Source organism: Lissotriton helveticus, chromosome 10 (assembly GCF_964261635.1).
Source record: "Lissotriton helveticus chromosome 10, aLisHel1.1, whole genome shotgun sequence".
Lineage (NCBI taxonomy): Eukaryota > Metazoa > Chordata > Amphibia > Caudata > Salamandridae > Lissotriton > Lissotriton helveticus.
The window spans coordinates 497525102-497553003 of NC_136071.1; the positions used below are offsets into that span (position 1 = coordinate 497525102).

Below are 27902 nucleotides of genomic sequence, written 5' to 3' on the forward strand. Positions count from 1 at the left end.
TTGATTTGTACAAACGCTCCGTCCATCATCCCCTTTTGTATCGCTTTGTTCGCCCTAAGTGTGGCAGGGTATGCTCAGACGTGAGTCCCTTGTTCACTTGGCCACTGGATTCAAGATAGCCTGGCTGATGAGGATTATGAATCCGAAACCGGTCCCAGGATGCTTGTTTCCGGTCCAGGGAAGACATGGCTTGGCAGTTCGGGCTGGACTGTTCCCATGGGGCACAGGGTCAGACTGATTTGCATATAGCCATGTCTGAACTGGGGTGGCTGACTGAACTAAAGAATGGTGATGGATTAAACCCAGATCAGTTGACTGGGGGTGAGTGTTTGATTTGTACAAACGCTCCGTCCATCATCCCCTTTTGTATCGCTTAGTTCCATGACAGACCCAGAGGGAAGTATACCACTTGGTGAAACCGTACTAGACATAAGAGATATTTTAGTAATCAACCTGAAAGAGGTAGTTACTGACATTGAATCAAGGCCAAGGAACAAGGTTCCAGGACTGGATGGGGGTCCCCACTGATCTTTTTAAAGACACTGATCTTTTTAAAGACAATGTCGATCTATAGGCACCTTTATTAGTTACTGTATTGAGGAGTGCTTTAAATATAGCCACCCCAAATCCTCATCAAATTTGACCATTGTTCCCATCTTCAAGAAGGGGGACAAAGCTGAACCCAGATGTTATCGCCCTATCTCTCTGATTGACTCTACAGCTAAGGTGCTGGGCAGAGTAACGTTAGATTAGCATATGCCACTGAAAAGTGTACTTCGGGCTTAGGGACTATAGATCTATATTCAACACATACAAAGGGAATGGAGAGAAAATATTTAAAGCGTCCATCAAACAGTATCCCGAGCCGACAATTCAATACAAAAAGAGAATTTTAAAACCCCTATTTCTGCAGATTGGGGACACATCTGCTCGCCAGATCCTTATTCTTTGTTTATCGGGTGAGTTGATTCCGCTGCTATGCCAATTGATAACGTTTTTAGTTGCTGTCGAAAAATGTTTGGTATTGACTGTTTAAGATGTATCATAAATAAATCCTATGGCTTCAAGAGAAATCTTGAATGCATCTTTTCTGCTTATTTACACTATACGGCCTCTTGTAGAATATACTGTCTGTGGTACTAGGGTAATAATTAGAAATGTAAATAATTAAGTTATTTTATTTGCAACAGAAATTATTGAAGCACTTTTATAGCCTGTTTGCACATTAGAATTACTGTTTACTGCACGTTTGCACTTTAATTTGTAATGATCCAGCCCATGTCTGATAGATTTTATAGTTCATTTGTATAGTTATTGATAAAAGTTAATCGGTTTTATTGCATAAATATGAATGCATTCATAAATTGTCAAGACAATTTTTGTTACTGTTTTTTAAATGATGCTCACAAATAGTTTTACTATTGGCCTGTAACTACTTGTGATAATGTATTTTATGTATTGTCTGATTATTAAGTTGTTTTAAGTGTAATTATGTTTGTTAAGCAAGCAATAAAGACTTTATTCATACATAAAAATTCAATACAAAAAGAGTGTGCTGTTCTGCTTTATGGCCAAAGAATATTTCAAACTTTAGTCAGCAATAATTCCACAGGTCTCTGGAATCCTTATATTTAGGATGCAAAAGCCCTCACACCACCTAAATTGTATGCTTCATCATCAGACTTGAGCCTCACTAGGTGGGCACTGCATTACATAGCAGGGCTCCCCAAAAAACTGAGCTGCAAATCAATGCCTGAACTATCATCTTATAATTAATAAATACACTAGGGTGAAGAATGGTTGTGCTTATCTAGCATTCATGGACCTCAGCTCTGCGTTCAACAGTTTTATTCGGGCAAAGCTATGGTGTGCAATGCTAAATATGTGAGTGGAACCTCCAACTGTGCACTTCAGCCCACCCCACACTGATGATACGGGGTGCATCAGGTAAGAGCCTAATGTTGAGTGCACTTTCCCAATCAAGATTGGTGGCATGTTAGAAAAGGTAGCGTGTTGGCACCTTTTCTCTTTAGCCTCTCCATTAAAGACCTAGAACTATTTCTGTTGCGTGCAGGGGCAGATACTCACAAAGTGAGAACTAGGCAACTTCCTTTACTGCAGTTGACTGTGTCCTAATGGCAGATCTGCAGAAGGCCTGCAGAGGTTATTGGATATTTTGTTCCATTTATGAGTCAATTGGAATTGTCATCTAATGTTTGTGCCGTCGGCTGAATAGTAAATCGAAAGTTCATTATGTCAAAAAGACCATACATTTATGTGTACTAGGTTTTACATGGGGGAGGGTGAGGAGGGGTCAACAAAGGCACCTGGGCACACCTAGGGAAAGTAAGAAAGTCTAAAGTTGGACAGTATGTATCGGCACGTTTTAGGTTTATCTACAAAATTGGGCTCCAAACCCAGGTAAGTGATGTTTATTATCTATAAAGCCAGGTGCAAGTATTTGGGGAACGCGATTTATCACATATTCAGGTTAGCCAAAATGACTTCCTGAAATTACTTATCTGTTCCAAAAAGCTCTCCTACATATGTATGCCATTCAGAACTGAGGCTATTGCATTTGGAAGATTATGTGACACTTTCCCCTTTATGCTATGGCTTTCTGTTTGGTCAAAGACAGAAAGAAGTCTTAAACAACTTGCGATTTTAGATTGTCTGCGACAAGAAAAGTATGTAACATCCCCTGGCTGACATACTTAAAGAAGCAATTTATCTTATTGGGGAGGCCTGACCTCTAAGAATCCTGAATGTATTAATTCCTTTGTTAAAGCGACTGTCAAATAAGAATTTCGCACTATGTTAATGAGGATAAGAGAAGCATTAGAATGCAGTTAAGAGGAGGGTGGCTGCTTATCAACTTTTATCTACCACAAACCGTATGAAGCCTGATTTATATTTTATACATAATCATCGTCATAGGTACTATTTGGTTAGGTTTCGTTTTAACACAGTTTGTTCTTTGGTTTCCTATACTAAAGATGTGTACAGAGAATTGGATTTTGCACAAAATCCTTGTGACTCAGAGTCAACACGAACAATGTTGCACTTTTTTCTGCAAGCTTTATACTGTTTCAAGGAAATTGTTTTTAAATCCTTTATTGAAGTCTCTTAATATAAGAAAATGTAGGCCGGCCCGATTATATTTACAGTTACTTCAGTCAGAGTCTGTTTGCACAATGTTTTATAAATTTAACTCAGCTGCTGTAAGACTGAAAAATATGGTGGGCAAGGAATGTATGGCTACGATATTCTTAAATGTGAATTGATTTTTTCTGTCTATGCCGTGTTTTTATCATATTTAGAGTTCTACGAGATAGATTATCTGATTAATGTAATGATCAAACAAGTTTGGTTTTAAGAAAAAAACATTTGTAAAGTTTTTTAAGCTGGTATTTTACTATGCACAAGGCACTTTCATGTGGCATTTTGAATGGTCGGAAATATTGTAATTAAGAGCTAATTTAATGTGCATACCTGAGTACTCTTTTATGGTTTTATACAAACCAAATAAAGATTTTTTGACAATGATGATGACGATTTTGTTATATCTATTCAATTGAAACTGAAATTTACTTGCAATGTATTCTACCTGCTCTGTCTCATTTTGTTACTAACTGCAGCAGTAGTCCAAGGCAAACTTTGTTGCTCCTTCGCCATGGTTTTAGTAACAGGTCATATAAAGTGTGAGTGTGAGTGTGAGTGTGAGTGTGAGTGTGAGTGTGAGTGTGTGTGTGTGTGTGTGTGTGTGTGTGTGTGTGTGTGTGTGTGTGTGTGTGTGTGTGTGTGTGTACGTGATATATTCCATATATTCTGATAATATCACAATTTTGATCAAATAATGTAATTACCCCAGAGTAAAATCTCAGATGCTCTTCGACAGTCATGTTATCAAACAGAACATCATGTTGGGGGCAAAGTCCAAGGCTTTTGCGGATCAGAACCATGATGACGATTTTGTTATATCTATTCAATTGAAACTGAAATTTACTTGCAATGTATTCTACCTGCTCTGTCTCATTTTGTTACTAACTGCAGCAGTAGTCCAAGGCAAACTTTGTTGCTCCTTCGCCATGGTTTTAGTAACAGGTCATATAAAGTGTGAGTGTGAGTGTGAGTGTGAGTGTGAGAGTGAGTGTGAGAGTGAGTGTGAGAGTGAGTGTGAGAGTGAGTGTGAGAGTGAGTGTGAGAGTGAGTGTGAGAGTGAGTGTGAGAGTGAGTGTGAGAGTGTGTGTGTGTGTGTGTGTGTGTGTGTGTGTGTGTGTGTGTGTGTGTGTGTGTGTGTGTGTGTGTGTGTGTGTGTGTGTGTGTGTGTGTGTGTGTGTGTGTGTGTGTGTGTGTGTGTGTGTGTGTGTGTGTGTGTGTGTGTGTGTGTGTGTGTGTGTGTGTGTGTGTGTGTGTGTGTGTGTGTGTGTGTGTGTGTGTGTGTGTGTGTGTGTGTGTGTGTGTGTGTGTGTGTGTGTGTGTGTGTGTGTGTGTGTGTGTGTGTGTGTGTGTGTGTGTGTGTGTGTGTGTGTGTGTGTGTGTGTACGTGATATATTCCATATATTCTGATAATATCACAATTTTGATCAAATAATGTAATTACCCCAGAGTAAAATCTCAGATGCTCTTCGACAGTCATGTTATCAAACAGAACATCATGTTGGGGGCAAAGTCCAAGGCTTTTGCGGATCAGAACCATGTCACGTGAGATGTTGTATCCATTGATGTAAGCCTGTCCACTCGTTGGGGGGTATAGACCTAGCAGGAGACAAAAAAAGAAAAATAATTTACTGAAGAGCTTAGTTCGATTACAATGTGGAAAGTCAGATAAGCAGCAACCAGACTTCATCCTTAATCCAACAGCCTGCCTTAATCTTATCTCTCAATTTATTAAAGTTTGGCTTGGAATTATGTGGCGTCTACGGGGGATGCGAATACTACAGAATTTCTCCTTTACTGAAGAAAAGGAAAAAGTAGATGACTGATATTTATAAATTATTAATGACTGGCACAGATGGCATCCATTTTCTTTCCCTGAGACTAATAGAAATATGAACAATAAGCAGAATCGCAACTGGTCACTTTTTAAATAATGAGTAACGTTTTTTTAGGTAAATGACAGAAATGTATGGTGTTGCTTGGTAGTAAGATCTCCAACAAAGAATAACTAATGTTTTAGCCACTTGTGACACATTGGGAGCAACTATTTTCATGCCTACCCTAGATGCTAGTTTGTCTATCCCCAGTGTGTGTTCTATATCATACAGCCTTAGGCAGTGCTGTTTTCAAATCAGAGGGCCCCAGCACTTGTAAAAAATATTCTGTAACTCCGAGCAGCCCATTCTAGTTACGCATGCATGTCAGTGGACTTCAAGACTTGAGGATACAAACATGTTGCAAAAGAAACATTTATTCCATGGTGATTTGCATGAGCCATCAACAGTGATTGATATGCGTGGACCCTGACCATCACTGCATCTCTCCTCAGTTTAGTCAACACCTCAAATTGGTTCATTAAATACTGTGTATGGTTGTTACAAGTGCAGCAGGTGGGGTGGACCACAGGGCTTGCTCAGGACGGGTTTGACTGTGTACTTGTGCACTGCCATCACTTTCCTGCTACCTTGCTTCAAGTCCATCAAACTGCTCTGCATATGCCCACTAGCCTGTCACCTGCCCAAAAAGTCTGCCTGAGCAACCCCATGGCTACATCATTAAATTCAGACTACTCCGCTGCACACCCTTCCGCACCGCAGTAGTCACAACAGATGAGAGACCAGATGGAACCAGGTTGACTTACTATACCCAGGTGCTAGGATAGTAACTTGCTGATGTGACTTCCTCATAATCCTCTCACTCCAATGTACACTCATTCTACTGTCTGTATTCTTATAACATAAGAAGTACAATATATCAGTGTTTTAATTTAATCCCTGCCTTTTAAAAAGGTGTGCTACCGAAAAACCCTATAGTGAACATTGCATTTTGTGTATTGTCATGTGAGGATGTGGAGAGTTTAGTGATTTCTTCATAGAAGATAGGAATGGGGGAACCGAGAATAAGGTGTTGCAAGCAGAATCCATTCTGCCTCCTGCACAGCAGCGCAATTGTTTCGGATAGTAATTACTATTTGAAAAATGATTGGGTTGGTGAGAGTAACAGGTTGAAGTTTAAACGTGGTAGTCGTGGTGCAGATGCAGCTAACAGCAGAGCATATTTTCTGATTGTGTAGTGAAGTATTCAGTTCTGGTGGGTAAAATGTTATCATCAGGAATACAGATGCTGGCAGACTTATGGGTAGAAGCAGTGGAATGAGGAGATACTTGTAAGGGCCGAAAACACTGTCAGAGTGGGGAGGAGGTTTCTATTTGTAGACAGTAAATGTTGGACTATGTGGTAGGATATTCTGGAAAGGATGTATAAGGGCAAGTAACTTGTTTCAATATATACTTAAAACCATAGATTCCTCACCTCTAGAATAGATACCAAAGCTGTCACTTCACATGGTGGAGGTTCTGTGGAGTGGACTCAGACTAAAAACTACAGAAGGATTAAACTGGTGAAATCCCCTTTGTCGGACCTGTCAAGGCAGTAGTACTTCATGAATATGTATACTGACGCCCACGTCACATCCTGGCAGACGTCAAGAGCAGGCACTCCTTTAGCCAGCACAGTGGTGGAAGCCTTAGACCTGGTAAAATGGACTCTTGGACCTTCCAGGAGCAGCTTTTTGGCCAGTTCGTAGCATATTTTAACGCGGAGGACTATCCACCTCAACAGGCTCCTCTTCTACACAGCCTCCACTTTCTCTACTCCTTTGATCCCCACAAAACGTTGATCGTCCACTCGATGGTCTTTGATATCATCAATATAAAAGCCTAAAGCACTTTTGACATCCAGTTGATGAAGTATCTTCTACTCCTTAATGGTGCCCACTGCAAGGCCTTGCTGGGCCAAAGATAAAACAAACAGAGGTCATCCAATAGCTTTGCTAGCAGAAGGTCAGTCTTGCAAATGCCACATATTTACCCTAACGTCTGGCATAAAGGCACTTTGTAGACAGGGCGCCTGGCGCCAAGGATGACATCCAGCACTTCGGGTAACAAATCAAACGCAGTCATTTGCTGCTACTCAATCGCCACACATGTAGGTGTTGATTGTGCAGATTTGCGTGGAGGACCCAGCACTTCTGCTGAGACAGAATGCCCTTGTAAAGTGAAAGCCTGCTCAGAGGATAAATGTTCATGACTTGAAGCACTGGGTCTCACACTCTCCTGGCCCAAACCAGGCACTAGGATAACTTGAGCCTAGTCCTTCCTGATCTTCATATCTCTGGGCAGGAAAGGCTGGGGCAGGAAGGTGCACAAGAGTCCAGTGTTGCATAGCAGCTGGAATGCATCTCTTTTTCCTGAAACTCCAACATGCATAACTTTTGAGACTGCACATTGTTGATGGTGGTGAAACCAGCTATGCAGGGCTCCCCCGCCCCCTCACTCGGAGGATACCTTGAGCCACCTCAAGATGTCGATGTAGACACCACTCGTTATCCGCCAGACAGCACCTGCTCAGTTGATTCACTCTGCCATTCAGGGACCCTGACGGGTGGTATTCAATCTACAAAATCAGAAAATGACTTGAAGCTCTGGCTATCTCCAAAGGCCCTGAACCTCCTGACACAGGACACCACTTCATCCTGCTTGTTCCAGTACCATATGGCTGTGGTGTGGTCCATAATAACCTGCTCTAACCTCCTGAATGACGCAAGAAAGGCGATCATAGCCAAATGGATGGCCCTCAACTTCAGCAGATTGACGTGGAGCAGGACCTTCGCTGGTGACCAGTTCTCCTCGTCTCAATCTCCCTGGATGACCTCCCAGTCACAGCAAAGACGCACCACCATCAGCTCAGGGTGGAGGAAAAGAGTGGGGGTCTGCTGCTGGACCAACTGAGTTCAAACAACCACCACTGTAAGTCTCAAGCTGTCTCCTCCGAGGCCTATATGACATCAGTCAGACAGCCCTATTATTGGGCCTGCTGGAACTTCAAATTCCATTGCATATGAAGCATGGGCCACCTGGCATAGAGATGAGAAGAATACAGGAGGGTAAGATGCCAAAAAGACTCAGAGCTGCTCTCACTGATATCCAGATTGTTTCTTGAACTACAGTGATCATAGCCCAAATATCCTAGGTTCTTTGCAGCTGAGGGAAAGTCCTGAACTCCATTGATTCAGGATTTCTCCAATGGATGAAAGCTTCTCTGAAGAAGTCGGGGGAAACTTCAGCTCGTTGACAGTGAACCCAAATGATGTTAGGAGGTTCGCCGTCGTCCAGAGGTGGACCACAACTGACTCGGACGGGAGCTTGCCTTCAACAGCCAGTCATAACAGTACATTAATACAGTTATCCATGACCCCAGAAGATGGGCTGGAACCACTGCCATCACTTTTATGAACACCTGATGGGTGTAGGTGAGTGTGAAAAGGAGGAGGGGGAACGGACCGGAAACACCCAGCAGACGGCATAGAACCGGAAGAGGTTAGAGGTCTAGCTGCAGCCGGGAACAGCAGAAAGGAACACCTGACGTCATCGGAGGAGGAGGTGAAAAGGGGCGGAAGGACGGAGCTGTGTGTGGTGACAGCGGGAGAGAAGAAAGCGCGGAGAGAGACGGAGAGCGAAGAGGCGAGGAGCGGAGAGACAGCGAGCGGAGAGACAGCGAGCGGAGAGGCAAGGAGCGGAGAGACGGCGAGCGGGGAGGCGAGGAGCAGAGAGAAGACGACGAAGGAAGACGAGGACAAGGAGGAAGAGACCAGAGGTATAGCGTTGTACAGCGCCATCAAACCCGACAGCCCGCAAGGGAAGGAGGACGCCCCGGGTCCCTTCGCCACGGCCCTGGACACGGGTCATGGCTCAAGGCAAGTTCCTTTGCGGGGGTCGTTTTGATGGGGGAGGTGGGGAGGCACTGGGAACTAAGACACGTGTGTTTGGTTTGTTTTCTTTTTGAGCACACCACGTCAGGTTTTTTCCCTCACGCTCCCCTTCCCCCTCACTACCTGGACGGCGTCTGGTGATGGTAGCACGTTTTGATAAAATAGGGAGAACATAATAGTAACCCTGGTCATTATTTTTATTGTTCCCTTCTCCTGACCTACGAACCGTGGGAGTCATCGGAAACACCCGGAGCCCCAAGACCCTAGAGCCTGAAGCGGAGAGCAAGGGGGACCATGGACCACTCGCTGTAAACAGTGCCTTGCAAAACTGCATATCTGTTCTGTTTTACAACATTGTGCGTGTTAATCTGAAAACAAGGGGAAATTAACTACTGAATGAACACCTTGCTAAGGGATCTGTTCTCCAGAAATACCAAGAAGGGGAGGATCCGGACTACTTTTCTATCAACTTTGAAAGGGTGGCAGCCACAGCGGCCTGGCTTCAAGATAGGTGCGACCAATATATAGCCCCTTTGTTGTCAGGTGAACTCCAGGCAGCTTATCAAGCAGCCAACCCAGCTGGAACTACCCATTACGAGGATATAAAGAAGGCCATCCTGGAACACCTGGGTTGCGACCAGGAGTACTACAGGGCAAAGTTTAGAAAAGAAAAATGGACACTGGGAGACAATCCCCGCGCCCTCTATTATAGGATATGGGACATGGGTAACCGTTGGTTGACACCTCCCATATCCAGCATGGAGGAACTTACTGAGAAGGTGTATATGGAACAGTTCTTAGAGGCTTTGCCTCCCAACACCAGGTCATGGGTTAAGCAAAACCCTCACCTCACCTCTGCCAGTGCGGTTGACCTAGCATGCGCCTTCCATAGGTCCCCGGATTTCAGGGCCAGTGTACCCCGACCACCCTATAACCCCTCACGGAATACAGGACGACCAGAACTTCAGTACCTCCCCGCATGCCACAAAAAACCCTGCTCTCGTCCGCGACGGCGTATATACATGACAGGGAGGGCACACCAACAGAACACGAAGGAGGTCCTCCTAAATGGAAAATACAGAAGGTCCTCTTGGACACCGGGTGTCATGTGACAGTCGTAAATGAGTCCCTAATACCCCGACCACAAATGGGAAAAAACGAACAAGTGAGCGTCACATGCGTACATGGGGACACTAAATCATACCCAGTAGCAGAGGTCTTGTTGGACGTGAATAACGATCCCCATCTACGAGTGGGTGTCATGCCATCGCTTCCCGAAGCCATCATCATAGGGACAGACCATCCGAGGTTTAGACAATATCTGGAAGACGCCAAGGAAACCCTTAACACCTGGTTAAAGGAGGCACCCTTTAATGTTAGTGGAATAGATACTACACCAGGAAAGGACAAGAAAAGCATGCAAGACAGACGAAAGGAGAAATGGAACATCACACGGACACAACACCCCTGTCCTGCCTTTCCTCTCTCTCTCTCTCACAAACAAGCAAAACAGCCCCAGTTCGTTTTCGTATGGCTCAGAGGGAGAATAATACTCTTTCCCATGCTTGTGAACACGTTTAAGATCAAGAACCGGTGAAGGCAGGACCCTACTTTCAGGTAAAAAGGGGACTATTATACAGAAAGGTGAAGGGGGCTACACACACTACCACACAACTACTTGTTCCCTCCTCCTTCCGTACACGTGTTACACCTGGCACACAATCAGGTGCGGGGGGGTCATTACGGCAAGAAAATACCTTGAAATACCTCTTGAAAAAATTCTACTGGCCATGGGTATATAGAGATGTAGCTAACCATTGTGCTACAAGTAGGAGATGTCAGTATGTGAACCCCAGCGAGGCAAAGAGAACACCCCTTTACCCCTTACCCATAATCGATGTACCATTTAAAAGGGTAGGGATGGACTTGGTAGGACCCTTGCCCCCCTCAGCTAAAGGACATAGATACATCCTCGTTACAGTGGATTATGCGAGCAGGTATCCTGAGGCGTTTCCTCTAACAAGTATGACCACTCCCACCACAGCCCAGGCCATGATCTCACTATTCTCAAGGGTGGGGTTCCCCTCCGAGATCTTAACAGATCAGGGGACCCCGTTCATGTCCCGCCTCATGGCACATATATGCATGGTGCTAGGGATTGATAGGATTCGCACATCAGTATATACCCGCCAAACAGATGGCCTAGTGGAGCGGTATGACAAAACTATTAAGACCATGCTTCGCAAGATCATCTCGGAATCAGGAAAAGATGGGGACCACAAATTACCCCTTGTTCTCTTTGCCATAAGACCACACAAACAGAGTTCGACGGGGTTCTCTCCCTTCGAACTCCTTTTTGGGAGGAAACCCCAATCGCTACTGGACATGGCGGCAGAACAATGGGAGGAGGAAGACGAGGAAGGGAAACCCCTATTGAAATATGCAGCAGATCTTAAGGCTATGGTCACTCACCTATGGGGCTTAGTGCATGAAAGCATGAAAGCATGGAAGACGCGTAAAGCAGACAGAAGGCATATTATGACAGAAACAGCAGTCTGAGGGAGTTCCAACCAGGGGATAGGGTATTACTTTTACTGCCCTCCAGCGAGAATAAACTGTTATCACAATGGTAGGGTCCCTTCGTCGTTGACGAACTAATCACCCCCACTACGTACCGCATTACTTTACCCTTGAGGGCCGGAGGTACACAAGTATATCATGTGAACCGTCTAAAGAAATGGGAAGAACCCCCCAAATCCAACACCACAGGTATACCAGTGCATCTGGTAAGCACCGGAAAACCCATTGATATATCCCCTCTGACCACGCAGAAAGCAGTCAGAAAAAGTGCCCATCGGACACATCCTCTCACCTACACAACATACACAGTTGGGGGCTTTGTTGAACTCCTTTCCGGGTCTGTTCTCTACTGTCCCTGGTTTAACCTCACTAGTACAACATGATATAGTATCATTAGAGAACAAAGTAGTAAAACAAAAACCTTACCGAATCCCCACAGCGCGTGAGAGGCTGTAGAGAAAGAGGTGATAAACATGCTACAAGCCCACATCATTGAACCCTCACAGAGTAACTGGTACTTCCCAGTGGTGATCGTTCCAAAACCCGATGGTAGCCTCCGTTTTTGTATAGATTTTAGACAAGTAAACACTATAACCAAATTTGACACCTATCCCATGCTACGCATAGACGAGTTGATTGAACGACTGGAAAAAGCCTGATATATTTCGACCCTTGATTTAACCAAGGGTTACTGGCAGATCCCCTTGTCCCCCTCAAGCCAAAGAAAAAACAGCCTTTTCGACACCCTCTGCTCTCTACCACTTCAGGGTGCTTCCTTTCGGCTTACACGGGCCCCCTGCCACATTTCAGCGTTTGATGGATAGGATTCTACAGCCACGCAATGGGTATGCTGCTGCGTACCTAGACGACATAGTCATATTTAGCCCCTCGTGGGAAGACCATTTACGCCACTTACACTCCGTATTCACTGCTATTCAAACAGCAGGACTCACTGTAAACCCAAAAAAAATCCTTACTATACACAGAGACCATTGAAATGCCTGGGATATACAATTCAGGAGGGGCTTATAAAGCCCCAGATGGACAAAGTAGAGGCGATTAAAGAGCTCCCCGCCCATAAAACCAAACGGGAGGTGCGTTCCATTTTGGGCTTTATCTGTTACTATCGTCAATTCATTCCGGGTTTCTTCTCTTTGGCCAGCCCTTTTACCGATCTCTTAACAAAAAAAATCCCTCTCACAGAACCCCTTGGAACCCAGAACACGTACACAGCTTTCTCGCCCTGAAAAATGCAATATGTAGGGCTCCGGTACTACATTGCGCCGACTTCAGCAAAACGTTTATCTTGCAAACTGATGCCTCTGGGCTAGGTCTAGGAGCCGCATTGTCTCAACCGGACATAAACAATGATCTTAAACCACTCCTTTTTATCAACAGAAAACTCTTTCCACGGGAGACCCACTATTTCACCATTAAAAAGGAGTGCTTAGCATTCAAATGGGCCTTTGAAGCCCTACAATGCTACCTGTTAGGACGTACCTTCTTTGTACTCACCGATCATGCCCCCCTCACTTGGCTGGCAAACAACAAAGACACCAAACTACGTATACTACATTGGTTCTTAGCCTTGCAACCTTTTTCATTCCAGGCCATCCACATGCCAGGTGCAAAACAGGTGTCTGCCGACTATCTGTCACGTCACCCCTCCTCAGAATGGCCACAACGTCCATTCCTGAGGGGGGAGATGTGTGAAAAGGACGGAGGTGGAACAGACCGGAAACACATGTGTTTTTTTTTTTTTCTGTTTGAGCACACCACGTCGGGTTTTTTCCCTCACGCTCCCCTTTCCCCTCACTACTGGACGGCGTCTGGTGATGGTAGCATGTTTTGATAAAATAGGGAGAATATAATAGTAACACTGGTCATTTATTTTGTTGTTCCTTTCTCCTGACCTACGGACCGTGGGAGTCATCAGAAACACCCAGAGCCCCAAGGCCCTAGAGCCTAAAGCGGAGAGCAAGGGGGACCGTGGACCACTCGGTGTAAACAGTGCCTTGCAAAACTGCATATCTGTTCGGTTTTATAACATTGTGCGTGTTAATCTGAAAAAAGTGCAAATTACCTACTGAATAAACACCTTGCTACAAAATCTAACGCTCTTCCTTGGTCCCTTCTGTGCAACCACCACAGTGAGGCAGAATAGGAAAACAGCCAATTCGATGTGCTCCTAGCCAACTCTGAACGCAGAAAACGTCAGTGGGCCTGCATTAAAGGTAGATGAAAATATGCATACTGCAGGTCCAAAGACATCATCTAGTTGTCCGAGTCCACAGCAGGTAGGATCTGGGCCAATGTGAACATTTTTAATTTGTCCTTCTTCAGTAAGGTGTTCAGAGGCAGGAGGTCCAGAAAAGACCTACGGCCTCTGTCTTTCTTCAGGTTGAGGAAACAACAAGAGTAATAACTCCCTCCTCATCCCTGCTCAATTACACCTTTGACGAGCAACAGACCCATCTCCTGTAGCAGAACAGGCAGGTGCTTATCGGAAATATACTCCGGAGTGGGAAGAATAGTGGGCGAGGCAGAAAGAAAAGACAGAGAATACTCATTTTGATGATCTGCATTATTCATCTATCCGACATGATGGTTGACTAACCTGGGTAGAAATGTGCAAAACTGCCCCCACACTGGCTCGGCATGTGCCACTAAGGGCAAACTAAACTGGTTTAGTGTCCGTTGTAACAAGGAAATAGTAACTGGAGGTCAGATGCCCCTGACGGTATGCACACTGCCTGACAGACCCACATCCACAACTTTGAAAGGACTAGGGTACTGCTGTCTCTGTCTATATGCTAGTCCAAGATACTACTCCTAAAGAAACCTACACTAGAACCTCATGAAGCCACCTACTAGAGACCCCGTTACACCTACCATTCAGCTGCAAGATCATTAAAATTAGCCATCTACGTTCAACTACAAGATCACATGAATGCTAATCATCTCCTACACGACTACAGTCTCACTGAAGATCACGCTGAAGCATGGAGGTTCCCACCTTGTAAATCATAAGTAATGCCCTTTTGACTAGAGAAGAATATGAACTCAGCCTCCTGATATTTCAGGACCTTAGCTGCCTTCAACACAGGTGACCATCCCACCCTCATACATACCTTCAACTGACAAATGAGATTCACCAGCAATGTTCTTCACTGGTTCTCCTACTACCTTTCCAACCAACACTAGTATGTTCTTCAACCTTTATTTGAAGCCGCTTGGTGCTCTACTCACAGATAAATGCACCACGATTCACCAATATGCCTGTGATACACAACCCTACATAAAAGTCTCCGCTGCTTCGAACATCCAATGCCTCAAAAACTGCTTGCACATCATCCAGACCTAGTTCAGCACCTACATGAAGTTCAACCCAAACATAACAGAATTACTATCACTCGTGAAGAACAAACAATATACAGTACAAACCTGGCTCAATGACATGAATCTTGACGTTTTGAACCCCAACTGTCACCGAATGTTAAATCTTTTAGATGCACCCTGGACACAAACCTCTCCCTTACACATTACCAAATATCACAAAGCTTCCTGATTCCAGCTCTCTCTTTTCAAGAAAGTCAAACCGTTTCTTCAAGAAAGCAACTTCAGAACTGCTGATCCAGCATTTGTACTCCCACATATGGATGTTGGTAATGCACTTCTCTATGGTCTCCCTGACTCCATTTTGGCAACCTCAGGGGAATCCAACACACCAGAGCATGTCTCAACAAGGACCTGAAGAAATATGATCACATGGTGTATGGGTGTTGAGCTTTGCTCCCAGATATGTTTGCAGTTGTGAGGGTTGAAGATGGGATTTCTGCGCATTTACTGTCAATCTTAATTGATGAAGAAGGTTTATTGTAGATTGAGTGTGTTGTAAACACCTTTCCTGTGTTTTGGCTTTGATGAGCCAATTGTCTAGGTATGGGATGGCATGGATTTGCTGTCTTCGCAGATGAGCTGCTACTACTGCCAGACATTTTGCAAATTCTCTGGGTGCAGTAGTCACTCCAAATGAAAGTACCTTGAATTGGTAGTACTTTCCCGCTATCACAAATCAGAGGTATTTGCAATGCGATGGATGGGAATATGAAAGTATGCATCCTTTAGGTCTAGTGTAGACATAAAGTCGCCTTGTTGTAACAGTAGAAGCACTTGTTGAAGGGTGACCATGTGAAAATGCTCTGATAGTATGTACAGATTTAGGGACCTTCGATCTAATATTGGTCGTAGAGATCCATCCTTTTTGGGAATTAGGAAATCCAGTGAATATATTCTCCTAAACCTTGATATTGTATTGGAACAAGTTCTATTGCTCCTTTTGCTGTTAGAGCGTGTACCTCCTGTTTGAGTAGCTGTAAATGTTGTAATGACAGCTGATGATCGCTGGTGAGTTCCAGACAATAACCATGTTTGATCATTTCTAATATCCAGTTGTCAATGGTTATTGCTTGCCAAATGGGAAGAAAGTACTGTAGTCTTCCCACAACAGGTGTAAGATGATCGGGGGAATGGTAGGCAAGTCACTGCTTATTGGGAGATGGAGGGGTACTTGTTAGTGTACATCTTCCTCTGCCTTTGAAGTTGTTCCCTCTGTAGCTTCCCCTATAGAAACCCCTGGGTGAAGTGGGTTGCATGTTTGTTTTATAGGAGGAATTATTGGGATCCGAGGTATTACTTTTGGATCCTCTCCTATAAAATGGGAACCTCTGCTGGATGGTGACTGCACAGCTCCCATAGATTTTGCTACTTCTGCGTCTTTTTTCATTTTCTCAAGTAACACATCTACTGGAGGACCAAAAAGGTGTTCCTTATCAAACGGAGCATTTAAAATTAACTGCTAGACCACTGGTTTAAAACTAGAAATCCTAAGCCATGCATGCCTACGGAGGAGAATGCTGGTATTAATCCCTCTTGCAGCAGTGTCAGCAGCAACTAGTGCACATCAAATAGAAGAATTCGATATTAATTTCTCTTCCTGCACTAGCTCCTGCCCCTTTTTTCTATGCTCTTCTGGGAGGTATTGTAGAACCTCCTCTATTTCATCCCAATGGGCTGTATCATATCTTGCTAAAAGAGCCAGTGTATTAGCAATGCACCACTGGTTGGCAGATTGCGCCGCTATTCTCTTGCCTGTTGCATCAATTAATTTAATTTAGACTCCTTGTCTGGAGGAGGCGCATCTGCAGTTGTTTGTGAATTAACTCTTTTGTGAGCATTTTACACTACAAGAGAATCTAAAGGCAGCTACTCTTTTATATAAATTGGGTCAGATGGTGGAGGTTTGTACCTTTTATTGACACAAGAGGGCAGATTCCACAAATCGTGGTATGGAGCGATTTCACCATACAACTCCTACTTGTAAGGAGGCCCCTACAACCTAGGAAGTATGATCCGTACAAATATACGCACTCCATACAAATTGTAAAAAAGACCATACAACTCGTATATACAAGCGATTCCGATTCGGATTGCTCTGTACACGACGTTCCCATGTATTCCTGGCAGCAGTTTACAACCCGGCAAGTACGATTCGTACAAACGGCACTCTGTACGGCTCTTTTTTTACAAGAGCCAAAAAGTGCAGGAAAAACCTTGTACGCCCCGAAAACAGTACGAGACAGACCCCCCATGTACGCGTCGTACACCCCATGAATACAGGGGTACGGTGCATCTGTACGGTGCGTACGGATGACACGGAAAGTGGGGTACAGTGCGTACATACGCGATGAAGGGGTACTGGTCGTGTACGCACCGTACAAGCACCATACCCCAAAATCGCGTATGTACGCACTGTACCCCAAAATCGCGTATGTACACACCGTACCCCAAAATCGCTTACCGTACCCCAAAATCGCGTATGTACGCACTGTACCCCAAAATCGCGTACGTACGGTGCGTACATGCGCGATGTTGGGGTACGCACCATACACACGCCTCGCATGTGGGGTGACACCTGTACGCCTCATACCCCTATACGACCCATACCCCGGTATGAGTCGTACCCCCAGAACGAGTCATACCAGGGTACGAGGCGTATAGGAGTTCGCTTCGTTGGCCGGTACGAGTCATTCCCCGTATACAAGCCATTTTCCATACAAATCATATGCTGACAACCCGGTACGAATCGTACTTGACGGGTTGGACAGCCTTTTTACAAATTGTATGGTCTTTTTTACAAGTCTGTGTCGTACAGCTTTTCCCGATCCGATTTGTAAGGATCGGGCTGATCTGTATGTATTTTTCCCGTACGAATCGTACTACATGGGTTGGAAGGGAATTTTACAATTTGTATGGAAAAAAATACAAATCCTATTTGTATGGAAAATAAAAATCCAGGAACCGAATCGGCCCCAAGGTGTTAAAACACAGGCGTGTACTGGGTCCTTAAAAATGTAATCTGTATGTCTCAACATACACTTCAACATACGTACGCTTTGGTGTTTCTATGTGTGAAACCTAATGTCTCACGTAAGAAATCTTCCTCTAAAAATTATTTATATAGAGCAACTTCATGGTAAGATGCTGCTTTTGAAATCAACTCATGGTAAGCTATATTATCATCAGTGGGTGAAGGCTTATTAGGGTAGAGATCAGGATCATTATCTACTGGTTGATCATAATAAATCCATGGATCTGTGGGTGGAGGACTATTATCATCTCCTTCATCAATGTCCGATTGTGTGTGAGGAGAACCTTGTGGCGTAATCTGAAGGGGATTTGACCCTGGTGATGGCAGAAGTGGAAGATGGGACTGAGGAAGAGGACAGATAGGGCTAGTGGCCAAGTCATTCTTTTTCGTCAAAGGATTTGAAGGACTTGTATCCTCAGTAGCAGTTCTTTTCTTGGATGGTGTATCATCCTTGGCTACAATGTTTCCAGTATCTGGATTAAAGAACAGATGTTTTTGTTTAGGATCCAGGTTCTTTTTCATAATGTCGAAAATAGATTCCGGAGGATTTAGAAGGGGATTTTTATCTTTCGGAGCCAAAGGTTTCGATGCCGAACCGGACCAATGTTTTTTGTCTTTCGGAGTAGAAAGTTTCAGCTCTGAAGGTGTCTTGTCTCGACTCGAGCCGGAGCCAGAAGGCTTGAATTGTTGTTTTGGTGCCGGGCACCGAGGCAGGACATTCAAAACTGTCTCTCTGTGCCGACCATGCCCTGAAGGCTGGGGTGGCCTAGAAGCTTTGGGTTTAATGAGAACAGGTTTGGTGGGCAATGGGGCTTTTTTACTCATGACCCCCTATCCAGCTGGAAGTTCTTCGAAGTGTAGGTCGGTCTCGAGCTCGGAGTCCAATTCATGAATGGAGAGGGCTTCTTCCCTCTTCCGCTGCTTCCATCTCCTCTTGATCGGCATCTTCTATAAAGATATCCGGGGTGTATTCGATGTTTTGTCTCTGCATGTCCCTTCATCGAGCCCGATGATCCAACAAAGTCTTTTTCGACCGAAATGATCGACAAGCGTCACATTCTTCCTCCGTGTGCTCCACTGAGAGGCATAAGTTGCAGAATTCGTGCAGGTCGGTGCATAGATACTTTACGTGGCACCAGGGACATCATTGAAATGGAGTTCGTTCCATATGCAGTAGACTCAAAGAGTACGACGGAGTAGGAGTCGAAAGAGACGGCTAGGCCCTGAGGCCACCCACGATGTCTTCTGGATTGAAGATGGCGATTTCTCGCTTTTTTCGACACACTGGAATATAGGAACGCATAAGAAACAATACCGACGAGGGTACAGTGGGTTGCGCACAAGGGGATCCAGAAGAACAGTCTTGAGCTGGAGCGCCACGAACCACATCCGAACCTGATGGCGCAAAGAAAACAATCTGACAGTGGAGTCAATGCTCATGAGCAGTATCACCGAAAGGAGGAGTCACCTTGCTTCATGACTAGGAAAGACTTCTTCGAAGGAAAACAACTTGCAAACATCCAGACCCAACACTAGATGGCAGAAGTATGCAAAGCATGTGTATCTACAGCACACATGCCTCGATCTAGGTGTTACCATTATCCAACATATTGGTACACATTTTGATCAATATTGCAGGTGTTAGGATTCGGTCCCTAGTCCTCTTTTGATGACCATGTCCTAGCCATCACATGACACGCCAGTTGCATAAAAGGGAGTCCTACTATTGTGTCGTTGCTTGTTATTGCTAACCTGTGGGTTCCTGCATCCTGGTTCCTGTGTATCCTGTTGGCTGTTGCTGATTCTCACGGGCTCGTGAGAATTATTGGTGTATTCCCTTCCTTTTTTCCCTCTTCCCGTATCCTGGTGTTCCGTTATTGTACTTGCCTGTACCCTTCTCCCCCTTTACTTAGTGACCGTCCCTTGTAGGAGTTAGTTAGATAGCGTGCCCTTTGTTTTTATCCCGTTCCCCCTTGCCCTTTATTTTTGTGTTGTCAACGACATTCAGGGGCTCCTGTTTGGTCGTTACATTTTCAGCGCCTTGTTCCCTGTGTTTTGAGACGCTGCGAGGCAAGACATTGTACGCGCGGGATCGCGCTGTACACCCGTTTGTTTTGTGACCGGTCCGCCTCGTTATGGGCGGAAGTGACGTTTGAGGCCGTTCCGCGAGTGGAAACCCGGCTGGGTATTGCCATTCGAGTATTCTGAGTATAGAGCCATCACGTCACTCGGTTTCCCTTAGACCCTATCCCCGTTTTATGAAAGACAGGGGTTTTTTGTTCATGCCATATCTATTGGCGTGTTTTTTACCCTGCCATTCTTACACGCCCAAACCAATCACCCAAAAGACTAGTCCTGATTTCTATTTCATCTCAAGAGAAGTCATCTTGGGATAGTGTTGCCTTGGACTAGAACCTCCTCGAAGCAAACCCTGCATTCGTTTCTGGTAAGTGTATGTGTGGTTGTTTTCTGGATATGGTCATGTTGTACAGAGGTAGGACTGGGGACTGAGAGAGTATAGTGAGGTGTATTTTTGTCTCACTGTTTATGCAGGTGCGGAAGCGAGGAGGAGGGTGTTCATCAAACTGCGGTTTACAGGGGTGGAAGGTTTGGTGCCTTCATATATATTCCACCCCCTTTTCTGGGTCATCAGCTTACTCATATGTACCATCTAGTGAGTGGCTGGTGAGTCGGGGAAGTGGACTGGGACATACCTCGTTCCTGCAGTGTGTGGGTTGGGCAGGAGCCTAACAGCAGGGATAGAAGCTTTTAATGAACAACACAACTTTCACTTTGAAGAGGACTTCAGATTTCTACAGTAGGAACATTTATCCACAGACCTATCTTAACTGCAATGTAAGCATGTAATTAAGAAAGCTCAGTGGGCTAAGGAACCCTCAATAGAGAACTCTTTGCATTCAGAAAGCCTGAGTTTTCAATACTGGTACAATTGCTCATGTGATCAATGTGTCTACCACAGAGCACTGTGTAAAACCAGCATGTCATAGGTTTGAATCCTAGTGAATGATCCTTGTCGTCTCATGCACTCTTACACAGAGGCGTTGGTAAACTAGACCAAGCCACATAAATTACAGTTCTCATTAGTATATATTGCCACTTAAACCTACCATACATGATCTGTATTGTGCATTCAGTAGACATGCTCTTTCTTTACTGCACTGAAACAGGGTTTAGCCATCTTTCAGCAATGTTTGCTAATCCTTCATTAAATAAACATGCTGAATACTTTTAATTAGTAAGTTGCTCGCCTTTTTTCAGAATGTTAAACCATCAGTTTTCATATCAAGACACAAGCACAGGTGCACCACACATCAAGATTTAAACAGAAAGTACAATTATAAAGTCCATATCCAATAGAAACGTTATTCAATTTCTTTCTTTTTATTCCATTTCCAGTGGATTATAAAAAACGGAGTCAAATTTTTATGAGTCTACGCACAGTACAGCCGACGCGTTTCGTCCTAGTGCAGGACTTCTTCAGGGCTCTTAAATTCAAACAAATAAATATGTATATCAAAAAACAAAACTTACAGCAAATACAAGACATACTTTACAAAGATAAAAATGGGCTAGTATAACCCATATCTACATCAAAACTACATTTCTAACAGTGCACATGATAGAACACAAGCAATAAGACAGACCTGCATTCTTTTGACAAGTATCAATAGCTATATTCCAAATCAGTGAACAATACATGAATAATCATAACTATATCTAGTGGTGCGAGGGCAAAAGATCCCAAACCGGACGGAACTTTTCCAAAATCAGCCTGATTTTCACTTTTCTCGGTTTACATCACATTTTTTACTCTTGTCTAATATGTACAAAAAGACTATAAGAAATGCATATTGGTAGCAAAACATCAAGAAGATATTTGCATATAAGGGCTAGAGGGCAGAAAAGAAACACTAGCAAAAATTAAAAAAACAAAATTATAGAAAAGCAATACCAATTGAATACACCCGAAATGTGCGTGTGAGAATAGGAAATAAGTGGAAAGAATATGATGGGTGAAATGTGCCCAAGTTGAGAGACTATAGTGTTGTAGTATTACCAACGAGTCTGCTAAGTCACCAATATTCCATCAGGGAAAGATAAACAATCAACACGAATGGATACCCACCACTAAATATTGCGTGGGTCAAGCACATCCAAGGTTAATAAAACACAGGCTTTGATGCTTATGAGCTGTACCCAGTCAGGTGTTTTCTATAATGTGGATAAAGAATATCAATATAGACTATATTGTGGACAGAGAGTATCAGTTTAGGCTACGTATTGATTAACAAGAGGCAATTATTAGGGGGACTCCAAATGCAATGGCCCATCCTAGTCCAACATAAACTTACATTATGTCTGGAATGTGAGTAGTCTATATCTAGACCACGAACAAGAGATGTATGGAAAAAGGATCCTAAAATAAGGGTGTCAAGTAATGCAGTGATGTGTTGCGATCGGGTTCACATCCAAGTTTTGCAATTGAAAATCTAAAGAGAAAGGATGTAGCAAGACTACCATAAGGACTCAATTAAGGCTTAACAACCATTATCAATCAGACTCTACTCTTATTTATAATGTGCCAGTAAAATGTTTTAACTGGCATACCAGGGTAAAGATCCCTAGTACTAAAACACATACCTTTAGATTGAGCGTAAAGACCTATAGGTAAGGTGATTAGAATGAACAGGAGCGATATCAGCCTCCACGGTTACCTGAAGGGACAAGATTGACCAAGATAAGTTCCATCTTTCCCTACTAGAAACTACGACTAGTAAAATACTAGATTTTATATTTTAAGTGTTACTATCGCACTGCTCCACCATATCTCCCAGAAATCGTAACTTAATGAACAATACCTTTATTTATCCATCTGCATATGTCAGACCAGAACTGTTCCATTCATATATTGCATCTTACCTATAATATATCGGTGCAGATGTAACGTCCGCTAGGTCAGACCAGTCCGTTAGCCTCGCGCTGTGTTTTCTGCCGACTCTGGTGAGCCTTGCTTCTTTTTGCCTGCCCCACCATGTGCTTTATTCTAGTTACGATTTTAGTGCTGGATGCTTCATTATGCAATATGCACTTAAAGTACACAGTTTAATCTTATCTTCATTCTGTGGCATCCATTATACCATTAATGCGATTAGAGTATACAATATGGATATGGGGGTGGGGGGGTACACTGAGATTGTGGATTTATCGATCATACTCCTGTCTTTCCATTCTTGGCCCCCCCCTTATTTTCTTACCATGCGCTTAATTTGTCCCAAGTGTGAGGAGCTGGTTTGCTAATACTTTGGCTTTCAAGTACACGCCTCAAGGGGGTTGGGAAATAGAGTTATGGACGGAGGGGTCTGCACTTATGAGTACCAATTGAACAGGCAGAATGTTATGGAGTATTTATGTGGGTTAAGCCAGCTGGCCCATATTCTTACTTGGCTTCCAATTCCTTTCAGGCTGTTGATTTTCTGTCCATTTTATTTTCGAATCAACTCACGAGACATTTGTATTGGGACATTTACATATGCACCGATATATTATAGGTAAGAGGCAATATATGAATGGAACAGTTCTGGTCTGACATATGCAGATGGATAAATAAAAGTATTGTTCATCACTGGGCGATATGGTGGAGCAGTGCAATAGTAACTTAAAATATAAAATCTAGTATTTTACTAGTCATAGTTTCTAGTACAGAAAGATGGAACTTATCTTGGTCACTCTTTTCCCTTCAGGTAACCGTGGAGGCGGATATTGCTCCTGTTCATTCTAATCTCCTTACCAATAGGTCTTTACGCGCAATCTAGAGGTATGTGTTTTAGTACTAGATATCTTTACCCTGGTATGCCAGTGAATAAATTGTATTGGCACATTATGAATACGAGTAGAGTCTTTGATTGATAATGGTTGTTAAGCCTTAATTGAGTCCTTATGGTAGTCTTGCTACGTCCTTTCTCTTGTTTTAGATTTTAATTACAAGACTTGGATGTGAGCTCGATCGCAACACATCACTGCGGTACTTGACACACTTATTTTGGGATCCTTTTTCCATACATCACCTGTTCGTGGTCTAGATATAGACGGCTCACATTCCAGACATAATGTAAGTTTATATTGGACTTGGATGGGCCACTGCATTTGGAGTCCACCTAATAGTTGCCTCTTGTTAATCGATACGTAGCCTAAACTGATACTCTTTGTCCACAATATAGTCTATATTGACATTCTTTGTCCGCATTATAGAAAACACCTGACGGGGTACAGCTCATAAGCAACAAAGCATGTGTTTTATTAGCCTTAGATGTGCTTGACCCACGCAATATTTAGTGGTGGGTATCCATTCGTGTTGATTGTTTATCTTTCACTGATGGAATATTGGTGACTTAGCAAACTCGTTGGTAATACTACAACACTATAGTCTCTCACCTTGGGCTCATATTTCACCCATCATATTCTTTGCACTTATTTCCTGTTCTCACACGCACATTTCAGGTGTATTCTATTGGTATTGCTTTTCTATACTTTTGTATTTCTAATTTTTGCTAGTGTTTCTTTTCTGCCCTCTAGGCCTTATATGCAAATATCTTCTTGTTGTTTTGCTACCAATATGCATTTCTTATAGTCTTTTTGTCCAAATTAGACAAGAGTCAATAATATGATGTAGACCGAGATAAGTGAAAATCAGGCTAATTTTGGAAAAGTTCTGTCCGATTTGGGATCTTTGGCCCTCGCACCGTTCGATATAGTTATGATTATTCATGTATTGTTCACTGATTTGGAATATAGCTATTCATACTTGTCAAAAGAACGTAGGTCTGTCTTATTGCTTGTGTTCTATCATGTGTACTGTTGGAAATGTCGTTTTTTTTTTTTACAATAGATTTTATTTAAATTTTACATCCATCGGTGCGTACCTCCTACAAGCAATGATCATATAAGGCACGGATCGTAGGTACACGAGACGCTGATGAGGGTATCATTTGAGGATCAATAAAACGGTCAAACCAATAACCCCCCCCCCTCCCTTGCACCGCACATACCGCTTGAAGCATTATACAGGCATATAAACATACAGGCATAACTCCGCGCCGGCCAATCAAAGCATTAGATTGGAAAGTCATGAAATGGTGAGTGTCTATAAGGTCTTGATTCGTTGATGTGGGAAAGATAGAAAGGTCAATGCCCTGGTAGTTGGCCCATGCAGTCCATATCTTCCTGTGCTTCTGCGGGCAACCCTGAGCATGAAACACCGCCACCTCGGTATACATACATTTATCTAATGCGGATTTCAAGGCCGCCAACCCCGGGGAAGAAGAGGACTTCCACTGTATGGCTATGTCGCGCTCGGCCAATGTGACTCCTAAAAAAAGTAGGTGTCTTTTGTATATGTTCCCCCCCAATATCTTCTGTACTGTGGAGAAGAGTTAGTCGAGGATCTGCTGGGAGGTCCCAACCCAGCACTCGCCCCAGGCAGGACAGTACTCCCGACCAAAAATGTTGCAGCGCCGTACAGCCCCAAACCGCATGCAAAAAGGACCCGTCTTCCGAATGGCATCTGAGGCAGGTGGGGGATGGGACAGCCCCCATCTTTCAGAGATGGAGGCGGGTGTAGTATACGCGATGAAGATATTTAAACTGGATCAGTCGATATCTAGAGAACACCGCTGAATCCCTGGGGCTGGCAAGGGCCTCAGTCCAGTCGTCATCTGAAAGGGTCGGTATATCTGCCTCCCACCCTGCCCTCGTCCGGTGCAGGTTTGTCTTGGTATGTGTGGTCAGTATATGATAGAGTTGGCAGATTTTATGTCCTCCCAGATCACCCATCAACAGTCTACCCTCCAGTGGGTGAAATTTTGGTAGCGTCGTAAGGTTTTTAATCTGGGGAGACAGAGCGTGGCGAAGCTGGAGGTGTTTATGGAATTGGGACTTGTGTAGGTCAAACTCCTCCTGCAGCCTTTGGAAGGATTTAAGTGTGGGTTCGCGCATCACATCACCCAGCGTCAAGATCCCTATAGTGTCCCAACAATGGAATCCGGGCAAAGTCGAGACTGGTCAGAGGCACGTGCCCAACCAGAGGGGTGTCTCGCATGTTAGCATACCCGACCAACCCATGGACCTAGAGACGCACCTCCATATCTGGATCACCATGCGACAGGCTGGGGGGGGAGGGCTTCCAGGGTAAAGCTACTATACAGGAGATCAAGCAGCGGATACACCTCCAAGAAGAGTTGCTCCACCGTGTAAGCCGAATCACCTTGCGGGTTATACCACCAATCATTGATGACCAGCAGTTGGGACGCCCAGTAGTACGACCGCACGTCCGCCGCCGCAATGCCCCCACAGTAAGTAGATTGGACACAGGTCGCCAGAGCCACTCGAACTGCCCCACCACCCCACAGGAAACTGTTCAGTAGAGCATTCATTTGATGAACCCAGGACGGTGGGATAGGATATGGGTAATTTTGCAGTCTGTATAACAAGCGTGGCAAGGACACCATTTTGAAAATGGCAGACCTACCATATAATGACAGGGGAAGATGGGACCATATTGTCTCTTCCCGGACCACTGGAAGCAGAGGGGCGATGTAAAGCAACCACGCCAAGGTGGGGTCTCTGGTGATATGAACACCTAGGTATTTAAATCCTTCGTTTGCAATGACTAGCTGTGAGGCCCAGTCTTGACACACCTGATTCCCTCAAATAGAAAAAAGCGTTGACTTGGACGGGTTGGCGAGAAGTCTTGTCATTTCCCCAAACACAAGCAAATTTTGCAACACCCTCGGTCCGGTGACCCAAGGGTACGAGAAAAAGAATAGAGCGTCATCTGCATATAGTGCGATTTTATCAAAGTATTCAGGGGACCAAACCAGGCCCCTGTAGACCGTGTCCAGGCGCACCAACGATTCCAACAGCTCAATCGCCAAGGCTAAGAGAAGCGGGAGACGAGGGCAGCCCTGCCTCGTTCCCCTCCAGATACGAAAGGGGTTCGAGCGATACCCTGCCACCCGGACAGAGGCCATTAGGTCTGTGTACAGTAGTTTAACATATGCACGAAAGCGGGTCCCAAAATTAACAGCTTCCAATAATTTAAAAATGTACGTCCAGGGTATCAAGTGCCTTAACGATATCGGCCAGTAGGACCGCAGCGGGGCGTCCCAGTCGGTGGGCTTCGGCAACAGCGTTATGCGCACGTAGTATTTTATGCCTGGTGGAATGATGTTGCAAAAACAATTGATGGACAGAATGCAGAGCAATGTCATACATTCACCCCAGTACAGAGATCTGGGCCTAAATCCATCGTTTTTTGCACTCCACACCACCCCAGGTCAGACATGGCCATATGCAAATCAGCCTTGACCCTGTGCCTCATGGGAACAGTCCAGCCCGAACTGCCAAGCGATGTCTTTCACAGGGTCAAGGCTGATTTGCATATGGCCATGTCTGACCTGGGTGGTGTGGAGTGCAAAAAAAAATGTATTTAGGCCCAGATCTCTGTACTGGGGTGAATGTATGACATTGCTCTGCATTCTGTCCATCAATTGTTGTTTTTGCATTTGTCACCCCGAGTGGGATGGGTATGCTCAGACGTGAGTCCCATGCTCTCCACACCACTGGAGTCAAGCTATCCAGGCTGATGAAGGCTGATAGCCAGAAACCGGTCCTTGGATGCTTGATTCCGGTCCAGGAAAGACATGGCTTGGCAGTTCGGGCTGGACTGTTCCCATGAGGCACAGGGTCAAGGCTGATTTGCATATGGCCATGTCTGACCTGGGGTGGTGTGGAGTGCAAATAAACGATGGATTTATGCCCAGATCTCTGTACTGGGGTGAATGTATGACATTGCTCTGCATTCTGTCCATCAATTGTTGTTTTTGCATTTGTCACCCCGAGTGGGATGGGTATGCTCAGACGTGAGTCCCATGCTCTCCACACCAC

At 44.3% G+C, this 27902-nt stretch overlaps 1 protein-coding gene across 1 annotated transcript in view; it reads right to left on the reverse strand.

Annotated features, from left to right (window-relative positions):
• Nucleotides 1-27902, reverse strand: part of ABCA3 (ATP binding cassette subfamily A member 3) — a 633557-nt gene that overhangs the window by 246029 nt on the left and 359626 nt on the right. The window contains exon 13 of the mRNA XM_078663005.1: nucleotides 4604-4758. Coding sequence (XP_078519131.1) covers nucleotides 4604-4758 — 155 coding nt within the window. The remainder of the gene's footprint in view (nucleotides 1-4603; nucleotides 4759-27902) is intronic.